The following is a 10,889-nucleotide window of genomic DNA, read 5'->3' on the forward strand; positions in this document are numbered from 1 at the left end:
CCCCAGTCCAGTAGCACTTCTATCTCAATCATGGAGTTCTCTGATGAAGCATCAATTGATTCCACTACTTCGTCAGGACCCTCAGATGTGTATCATCTGATTCTCTTTCTTTTGCCGAAATCTGCTTAAGAACTTGCATTTGGTTCCCTTGGTTCGTCGGAACCCTCACGTGCACTATCATCTGCTTCCTTTGCTTCTCCAAAATCCTCTGATGAACTTTCATTCGGATCCCTTGGTTCTTTCTCTTCACTAGAAGACTCTTGCCCGCTTGAGGTGAGCACTAGCCTATCCGTAGGATAAGTCAAAGAGCCGACATGCATTCCAAAACCTTGCTTGGCATGTCTCATAAGTCTCTGAATAGAATCAGACTTTTGTTGCAAACAATACTTATGGCAAACCGCAGCAAAAGTGCTCAATCTAGTCCCTCAAAGTGATCCTCCGAAACAAGGTCACTGGCAAATAGGTATCCCAAAACCTCTTGCAATACTCATCCAATGTGTCTTTTTTGGTCATTCTCAAATGATGCGACGCCGTGATGACATCTTCTTCATATTCTTTGGTTATCCAAGTTGAAGTGAATATTCTCTTAAATAATACCCACTTCGTAGGTGCTTCTGCGTAACAACCGAGTAAATCACCATGTCTATGCATTTCCTTTCAAGTAAGATGCCCCCCTTCGCAGCTTTAAGTGTTCCAAAAGCCGACCTCTTGAGAAGACGACGTCAAACTGTTGTATAAACTCAAGGGCTCAATGGGTGTTGTGATAGCCTGAAAATGTGTCAAACCTAAATGCTTGACCCCCTTCTGTCACAAATTGCTGATGTGTCAAGCCACTCAAGACCCAGCGGGTGGGGGGTCCCAGACCCAACTCTAGCCGACTTGCAAATCTCGACCGAGGAGCCTAAACCCCAAGAAGAAGAAGCAAAAGAAGTTTTAGCAACTTGCTAAGTCTCGCCAAGTGGGGGCAAACGCTTAAAACGAAGTATTTACCAACTTACAAGACCTCGTCCGATGGGGCCTTGGTGACACAAGACACTTAAAATCAAGCAGGACCAGCACACACACTAAATCTCATGTAAAACATGCTGATGTGGCAGTTGTATGGAGGTCTGCGATTTGCGATGATGACATAGCAAGTTGTACAGACTTCCACAATTGTGTTCGTAGGTGATGACATGGCAGGTTGTACGGACAGCCCTCTACGCAAGCTTTTGGAGACCAGATGCTTTTAAAACTTGATGCTTTTGGATAGGCCCTGGGCCATTAAATATGTTGCCATGGGCTCATTCTTTGGCATGCTCCCGCGTGGAGGTCCACAGGATGGAGTACTGACGTTGTACTGAGTTGAAACAATAGGAAGAAATACTGAAAGGGGCGCCAAGGTTTGGGGCCAGAGCTCTCTTGGGGTGGAACTCCGCCACTCCCCGTCTCGTGTCTCGTGCATCTCTTCAGTTCACTGTTATATGAAGTGCTAAAAGTTGTTCAGTCTGGTCTTTTCCGTTGACACGCAGTGCCTTCCTTGAACTCCTTTGTCTTCTTATGCATTTTCTCACTGTCAGAAGAAGACAAGCTCTCCTTCTCTAAACTACCATGTCTCCCATGCCTTCTAAACTTTTTGAAATATCTGTTTTTCTTACTTTCCTTGCTTTTTCTCTGCTTCTTCTGCCTTTTCTCATCCTCTTTGGAACTAGAGGACAACGAACTGTAGGAACTCTTTGAAGATGAAGAAAAATCTTGGCCATCCTCAAAACGAACACACTTCTTCGATCTGCTTGCCACCTCGAAAGTCGACTTCTAACCCAAAAAACCGGAAAAATCCTCCGGTTCATCTTCCTCTCAAGAGCTTTGTCCAGCTGTATTTGTGAGAACAATTTTCACTTTTATGCACGCTGCTTTTCTTTCAACATCCTTCCCCACTTGAGAGGAGAATCATGGCCTCTAGCCATCTCGACTGAATCTCATCACTCTAGCCATCTCGACTGAATCTCATCAAGCGGGTGATTCTATAGAAGCTTCACATATTTCGGATTTTGGGAGTACTTAATCAATCTTTTTACAAACGTGAAGTTGATAATTGTACTCCGTTCTTTCAAAATTCCCTGTCGGAAATTCGCCTAAATCTTTGTTAGTTTCTTCGATTCCTGCACTAAGTTTGAACTTTTCTTCACCTCCTCGCACAAGGGTGTGCTCTGTCACATTCTCCGCGAGCGGCGAGAACCCATGTGTGCTTCAGAAGGGATCGGATCCTCCGTAGAAGAAGATCGGATCCTCCGTAGAAAAAGAATCTTTCTAAGCTCTAATACCGTTGTTACAAGCTTGGACACTCCAAGCGAGAAATCAATAGCAACACACGAACAGAAAAACTAAACTTAGAGAGAGAGAGAGAGAGAGAGAGAGACGGCACAGTAGAGTTCCGAACCAAGACACACTAGCCCCAAAGATTGACGCCCCTTCTGGTATTTCTTTATCGTTATGATCGCAAAGTACAACTCCCCAAGGGTCCAACTCTCTCCAAGACTCTGCGTCCAAATGCTCTCCAAAGAAGTGGCCCAGTTGATGTCTCTCCCACTAAGCTTTCAAACCAATTTCTTGGTTGTGACTCATGAAAAGCACCACGTAAAACTGCCAAAATCTGCCAGCAGCGCAACTTGCGAAAATCTGTACAGCCTGATGCATCAGCATGTCAATGCATTTTACGAAAATCAGGCCCAGCATTAAAGCATCTGATAATTGATTTTAGGCCCCTTAACCGGTGTTCCATAAGTTGGTAGAGGTTAGGACTAAAATCCCTAACGCCTTCCCTCTGATTTAGGCCTCTCGGCCACACTTTCTGGGTTCATTTCTTTGCGGTTGCAATTTCTTTCCACTCGGTCATTTCTCTTCCAGTTGGGCACGCCACATCATTACTTTGTGACATCGATCCTGCACAAAACCTGTGTAAGAAGCAGGGATGAGGTTGGGCATAAAAGATCTCAAAGGCATACCAATCATCCGCGCGACGATCTTATACACGTAAGACATGAGAGTGATTGGCTTCCACTATCGGATGGACAATTGTCACAAACTGCTGACGTGTCAAGTCACTGAAGAACGGAGCCACCGGCCGAGGGGCCTACACTTTAAGTGAAGAAGCAGAAGCAGCAGATGTACGGACTTTCGCAATTCACGCTGGCCTACTGACGTGGCAGATTTCCGGATTTCGCGTTGGACAGCTGACGTGGCAAACTGTACAGATTTTCACGTCTCACGCTGAGAGTGAGGACGTGGCACCCTATTCGGATATCCGTGATTTACGCTAGGCAGTTTTTCAGCGCAAGCTTTTGGGCTAGTAGCTTTTGAGTTTAAGGCTTTTCATGTAAATTGCTTTTGGGCCTAGGGCCTTTAAATATGAGGCTAGGGCTCATTCTCTGGCACTCTTCTAGGAGAAGGTGCAGAGCGTGGAGTACCGGCTTGTACTGTGTTGATGCAATATAAAGAAATATCGAAAGGGGCACCAAGGTTTGGAGCCAATACTCTCTGGGGTGGAATTCCGCCACTCCGTGTTGCGTGTCGTCTCTCTCTTTCAGTTCAGTTCTTATTGAAGTGCTAAAAGTCTGTTCAGTCTGTTCTTTTCTATTGGCATGTGGTGCCCGTCTTGTGACAATAATGCATCTCTGACTTTCGATATAAGAGAATCTTGAACACATAGTAGTAGGCATCTCAAAAATGTGCTATGAGCCAAAAAGCATAACAACTTAACAAGGCTAAGCACATCCCAAAACTATAAGACAAATTATGGAATCAACATGTCCTCTCCAAGACGAGAGGCACATCAAGAGGCATCTCTTGCAAAGTGGAAGGGGCCAGTAAAGAGTAACACACAACCTCCATAACCATAGGCTGAACATGAGACCAAACTTCCAAAATATCATCAAACAACTGATCTGCAGTAAACAAATGCTCGAAGCTATGTCAAGGTCCTCGTTAGGATCTCTGTGGAACTTGTCGGCGGAATCTCGTAAGGCCCTAATAGAAGTCCCAAGGGGACACTCCCCAAAACATGCAAAGAAATCCTTATTCATCCTATTCGCTTTGGATACTTATGGCTTTTCAGACATGGACTAAAACCTCCTCAACCCTAAGAAACCCTAGAAATGCATTTCAATTCACATTTTGCAACTGCATGGCTACCATGGTTGCTTCTAGCCATAAATGATGTCAAGCTCAAACACAAGGGTGGTGAAGAGTATTGTCCAGAGTGCAAGGCCGATGCAGATGTGCATCATAAGCCTATTTGGCCTTTCATTATCTTAATCATTCTATCCTTTCTGGGTACGCAAATCATATTAAAGCATAAAATCAATCGATTAAAAGAAGGCGCATATTTTATGTTTCAAAGGGCTTAGTCAAAATATAGATATCCTTTAGTTAAGACTCAATAGGATGTCAGTACCAAGATGCAGCTTCTTCCAAAGCGAACAAAACTCCTCCAACAGGGGCACGAAAAGCAGCAGCAACTCCCGCAGCAGCACCACATGTGACAAGGTCTCGACGATCTCTGTCATTCTTGAAGTATCGAAGCCATCGCCATGTTAAACGATACCGGCTAGATCCTCCTTGGCTTAAAAGTGATGCAATGCAAGATCCTATGTGAACTAAAGGCCCTTCTTTACCAACAGAAAGGCCACCTGCTACAGCACCAATGCTTCCAAAGACCTGCAGTTCAACAAAGTTCATGTAAAAAATTGTCGCAATGGGTTAGTCTTATGTAAAACAGACCACAATGGGTGTCTCCCATTCGCATGAATTGTTAGCATTACCTTCACAAGAAGTGTCCTCGGTGAAAGAATATTAGGGGCATCAATTCCATTTAAGTAGGCCTTAACCTCAGGTATTCCGGACCCTGCTGCTGCAGGGCCAACAATTGCACAAAGGACGGCAGCAGAAAATACAAGCAACATATTGCTTCCCGCAAGAATTGAGAATGCTATCAAATACCTGCAGCATTGAAGAGCATCATGAATTGCATGAAAACGCTCAGCCACTATGAGCGAATGAATTCCACAACCATACCTGCTCTTATTTAAGAAGCTTGTTGTTTGTGAAAGTTTGTAGCCAGCTATGTATTCAACAGCCATGTTGATGCAATATCCCACCATTCCTGTACATAAGCCCACGAGGCATGCCATTGTCCACTTGAGAATAATGTACTGCAAAATCTGCACTTTTGTTCTTGATCTCCAGTCTTGCTTAAAAACATCATTCTCCACAATCCTGAATAAAAAAGGTGGATGAGGAAATAGTAATTTTTGTGATACAGAGTCTCTTTGAAATTCAGCTTATGTCTGATGAAATTTCATGCCTTCAAGACGAAGTGTGGTATAGGAAGCTACAACAAGCAAGTGCGCTGTGCCACAAGAAGAATTGCATATGTTCTCTGTATGAATGTGTCGCAAAATCCCTTGAATGGGTATGTGATAACCGATTACCGAACAGGAAAACTGAAGTAGAATTCCTTTGAGAATCGGCATGCTAGTTTTTATTTCACATTAAATCAAGCAAATCCTTGATCAGACAAGAAACTAAGAAAAAACTACATCCAAGAAGATTACTCGTAATCAAGGCTTTCGATGTGGGAGCTCTTAACACCGATAATAGCTGTCTGTGAAGTTGCATTGGGAAAGGAGCTGCCCATTCTTTTGAGGACCATGCTTTCAGTCCTTTCAGGAAGTAAGGGTTCTGCACATCCATTCTCCAGGTCAGCGTTGGCAGTAGACTGGCCTTGCTCGTCGACCATGGAGTCATCATAGCTGTGCACATCGTACTGGTCCATGTCTCCAATGGTCGTATCATTGTGATCCATCCTCAAGAGAGTTTTCTGGGGACTCTACTGGTATGGCATCAGCGATTGAAGCTAACTAAATGCCAGATTGGAAGAGCCGTACAGAAAGAAAGCGAAGTCACTGCATACAAAGAGCAGACATCTGAGGGTTCTACTGATACCGCAAGAGCAATTGAAGGTTACGGCATGGCAGATAGAGAGATCCACAAAGAAAGCGAGAGGAGTGACTGCATCAGATAGCAAACGACATGAAAAGATTGACGGATTTCAATAGGCGAGAAAGCTTACCTAGATTGGCGCTACTGCATGCAGAGGAACCCGAGACGAGAGAGAGAGAGAGAGAGAGAGAGAGAGAGAGAGGATAGAAAAGCATGCAAAGCAGGATGGGGCACTTGAGTCGCAGTGGAGCACGGCAAGCGCCGAGAGCGAGAGAGGGCGGGGGGGCGGGGGGGGTCGGGGGGTAAGCGCGCGCAGTGTGTGAGACGGGAAGAGAGAAGAGAGAGCGTTGGCGCGACTTGATTTGAAATCTCTAATAATGGAAGAGGCCCCGAACGAACTCATATAAAAACTTTTTGGGAGGCTACCTAGGCCTAGCCCCTTTTGAAGTTTGCGTTATCCTGTAGGCTATCCATGCTTAACAAGTAATCGGCAGATATTTGCACACCTCAAAACCCACAGAGTTTTTAATTGAAGATCATGTGCTCACGGACAAGGTATCAATTATCCATCTTACTTATTATTAGTATATGACCTGCGCGTTGTTGCGGCCAAGAAAAGCATGGCAATTGGATCTTGATCGGTCTCTTTCTCTCTCATACATACACACACACACAATGAAAACGTACTCTTTGAAATCACTATAGAAAAATAACAATGCATATGTACGTCTTCTCTCTATCTTTTTATCTCTCTAGAAAAGCATAATAATTGGATCTCTTTCTCTCTCTCTCTCTCTCTCTCTCTCTCTCTCTCTCTCACACACACACACACGAATAGTAGTCCTCGGAATCAGAAGTAGGTCTTTGATATCTCTTTTATCACTTTCTTTCCTCCATTTCTCAATTCTTTTAAGTTGTAGATTTGCTTCATAGCTCTCTCTCTCTCTCTCTCTCTCTCTCTCTCTCTCTCTCTCTTCACATGGAGTGCTTTAGGCCGATCGTTTGCGATCAACTCATTTTTCACACGACTTCTAACAAATTTGAGTTGTCCATATCTCCCCACTCATTCATCAATGATAATGTACCACATTTCTACCAACTTGCTACTATTGCACCATGCTATCAAAACCATGGCTTGCCAGTATGTCGCTACAATCTTTTGTTGGACTTCATTAAAGGGTATCTACAAAGATGCCGTGTTTGAGAAATGGTTGAAAAGAAGAAGGGGAGTGGGAGATTTTTTTGGGAGTGCAAAGGCCGCACGACAGGTGCTAGAGAAAGAACGTGAGCTGGCGCAAACTCTCTCTCTCTCGTTTGTCTACGGTCGACAATACACTACAGGCGCGAGGCTCTCTCTCTCTCTCTCTCTCTCTCTCTCTCTCTCTCTCTCTCTCTCTCTCTCTCTCTCTCTCTCTCTCTCTCTCTCTCTCTCTCGTTTGTGTACTGGCGATGACACAGGTCAATGCCGAACTTCTTAACGTCCATACGCGCCCAGACAAATAGGGAGAGCGTCAAGGAGGTGAGGCCCATGGTGCGAGCAATGGTGCTCACAGAGACATGCAGGGACAAGCGGGTGACACATTTTACACGGATATTGGCCGCCTGTCTTGGCCAATTGGATAATTTTTTTGAGGTTTCTTTCAGGGCGATGACAGAGGTGGACCTGGATGGGTCGGGGGAGGGGGGCGCATGCACCGTGCATGGGTTGATGAGACTAGCATAGTACACGAGACGGCAGGGCAACCTTTGCATTGGTCTTGGAGAGGCCATGGATGATGGGAGGAACATGTCTGCAGAAGGAGTGACACTCGAGCTGCAGTGCTAGGACAAAGAGGAATGCTCAAGTGGTAGGGGTGCACAGAAGACAACACCAAGGGCAAACCAAGAGTGACGGTAGCGAAGCAGGCCAACAAATCTCTGCAGCCGAGCATGGGAACTAGTGCGAATCGCTGCTAAGGTCGTGCAATTACTTTGGCCGAAGGAATACCCTGCTTTAATTAATTAATGAATGGTGCATTCGACCCAATATACGGGCTTCTCATGACTCTCACTTGGTTGGAGGTAGACAGGTTTTGATGCTTCGTAGTCATTTTGGCGGGCTACCAAGTTGCCAAGGAAATGCTCTCTCTCTCCCTCTCTCTCTCTCTCTCTCTCTCTCTCTCTCTCTCATACACACACACACTGTAACAGTGACACGCACGCACACATAGAGTGTGTACACACACATGCAAACTATCAGGTGCACAATTTTGGCTACTACAATCTGTATGTTGTTAAAAAAGATTGGATTTGCATATTCTCTCTCTCTCTCTCTCTCTCTCTCTCTCTCTCTCTCTCTCTCTCTCACACACACACACACACACACACACACACACACACAGATTGACAACAACTTGTTAGACTCACAAATTTGACTATTGCAAGTCGTTGGGAAAGGATGGAGTTGCAATCTGAACTACTTTTTGTAATTTTTTAAGGCTGGGACTCAACATCTTAATATCGGCATTGATCCAACGGGCCATGCAAATCAACCAAAAATGCGACATGTGGAGGCCCTCTCCTTCCTCTAATTTTTTGAGGTCCATTATAAAGAGTATAGATAATGGACTATTGAGTGATAGTAGAAAACTCTTCTGTACCCAAGTGCTCGAGAAAAACCTAGGTTTAGTGCAATCCCACCTACAAATTTCTCAACTATATCTTATACACCTTGGAGGCCCCTGCCATGTGACATAAGGAAAGGGCTTTGGCGGGGGGGGGTGTGGAGACCAAGGCAAAGAAAGAGAGAGAATGGATTGGGTGCCAAGGAAAGGGGCATCTCTCTCTCTCTCTCTCTCTCTCTCTCTCTCTCTCTCTGACGGGCCACACACTTGTAAAATGTAATTTGAAGATTAGGACACCCACAACATTGCAAAAAAAACATAGGTATAGTGTAATTCCACCTACAAATTTCAAGATTTACCTCTAATTTTTTTAAATTTTTGTTTTAAGCAGCACTCACTCAACGATATTGAATTAGAAACATAAAAAATACAACATCGCAATGCTCTAACTGAGCCATGGATGCAAAAAGAATGACACTTATCACATTAACTTTTAAATTGAAAGACCACCTCTAAAGTTCAAAGAAACTACAAAGTTCAGAAAACCTGATTCAAAGTTTAGAGAATCTTCAAAGTGCAAAGAAGTTTAGTGCAAAAACCTTTAAATTTTATGGTAAATTTGCTTGTATTTTTTTTTAATGGGCAAAATCATAGTATTGACAAATGCTCGAAAAAAACTAGATCTAGTGTAATCTCACCTACAGATTTAGAAAATTATCTCTATACGTACAAAGTATTAAAATTTTGAGTGTAAAAGCCTTCAAATATAATAAAATTACCCTTGAAATTTCTCATACCTAAGTTTTTCATGTTTTTGGGAAAAAACATTGCGCCTCAACTCCATTTAGTGTAACCCCTTTTACAAATATTTATGATTTGCTTCAAAAATTCTAATTTACCTTTAAGCGGTTGAAAAAATCTAAGCTATGTGTAATCCCACCTACAAATTTTGAGATTTACTTTTAAATTCTAAGTCAACCCGAAGGAAACCACAAAGCTTACTAAAATGTAGCGTAAAAACCTTCAAAATAATCGAAGAGTTGTTGGAGCTGCCTCCCATTGTCCGCCTTTGCCATGTGTTGAGGTCCGCTCTTGCCTTGGGTATGCATGCTTTCTGCCTTGGATTCATTGGATCAAACTTTTTTTATTACGTCGATTTTCGATTCTATAGATGTCAATTGTCAATTATCAATTCTTGATTGCAAATTTCATCGATTGTTGATGTAAGACCAATGTTTATTCTCCCTTCCCTCTGACTCTAGTTCCGGTGTGAGAGCCCTCTCTCTCTCTCTCTCTCTCTCTCTCTCTCTCTCTCATACACACACACACACAAACACACAGAGCATGATTCGCATGGGCCATTCTCTATTTCTCAGCACACTCGTCCACACATAAAAGTATAGAATGGTTCTCTCTCTCTCTCTCTCTCTCTCTCTCTCTCTCTCTCTCTCACTCACACACACACACGCATGTGCGCACGCACGAACATGTACACACACAATGTGTCTAAGACATCCACAACAAATTATTAGACTCCCATGGATGAATTGTCGAGCTCATTGCACTTCATTAATGCAATGCAAATGTGGAAGACCTCCGCAACGCTCCGACACCACAACAAATGGCACTCCAACTCTATCTCTCATACACACACCTACAATGGGTCTCTCTCTCTCTCTCTCTCACACACACACACAAACACTAACACGAATGTGCTAAGATCGAAGATCATTTACCGCATGGAAAATTTATTGTTAAAGCATGTTGAGAGAGGTTCATTGTGCAAAGAGGTTAATTGGGCGACACGTAGAGGAGAGTTCTTCATAGCCTTCAAAATGCAAAGTAGAGGTACTCTTCAAATGGCTTTCAAAAAGAAAGTAGTGAGTGTTCACCCTTGACATTTGAGGACACAAGTGAAACTCCATGGCCTTCCGAAGCAGTGTAAAAAATATAAATATAGATAGAGTACTACTTTTTTTTACTTTGAATTACCAAGACTAAGTTCTAATCTTTTGACTTTACATTGCCAACAATAAATCAGAAAGTCTTTTCATTTTTTACCATCTAAGTAAACTCTTCACTTTTGCATTTCAAATGAAATATTTCCAAAGGTTTTCTTTGAAATGAACCAAAGTGTGACACATGGAGGCTCTCTCCTTTCTTCAAAAATTTTAAACTACATTATAAAGAGTATAGATTCTCTGAAGCTATTAAAATGTAGATATTATATATACACACACACACTAGTACAGTCAGTCGCCTTCGGCAGCCTCTTTCTCTTTCTCTCTCCCTTTTTATCGCGTGCAG

The 10,889-nt window shown here is 43.3% G+C and overlaps 1 protein-coding gene across 3 annotated transcripts in view; it reads right to left on the reverse strand.

The window, feature by feature from the left end:
• LOC147447279 (putative chloride channel-like protein CLC-g) overlaps window positions 1-6,281 on the reverse strand; it is a 47,987-nt gene extending 41,706 nt beyond the window's left edge. Inside the window, exons 1-5 of one of the 3 annotated variants that reach the window (XM_086523129.1) lie at window positions 6,110-6,279; window positions 5,592-5,942; window positions 5,053-5,253; window positions 4,800-4,977; window positions 4,433-4,695 (exon numbers count right to left, since the gene is read on the reverse strand). In XM_086523129.1, the coding sequence (XP_086379255.1) occupies window positions 4,433-4,695; window positions 4,800-4,977; window positions 5,053-5,253; window positions 5,592-5,842 (893 nt within the window). In that variant the 5' untranslated portion in view covers window positions 5,843-5,942; window positions 6,110-6,279. The other 2 variants (XM_086523127.1, XM_086523128.1) reach the window with 2 other exon arrangements.
• Window positions 6,282-10,889: the final 4,608 nt, after the last annotated feature.

The sequence above is a fragment of the Adiantum capillus-veneris genome, chromosome 11, assembly GCF_014529385.1.
Source record: "Adiantum capillus-veneris isolate H3 chromosome 11, ASM1452938v2, whole genome shotgun sequence".
In the NCBI taxonomy this organism is placed as follows: domain Eukaryota; kingdom Viridiplantae; phylum Streptophyta; class Polypodiopsida; order Polypodiales; family Pteridaceae; genus Adiantum; species Adiantum capillus-veneris.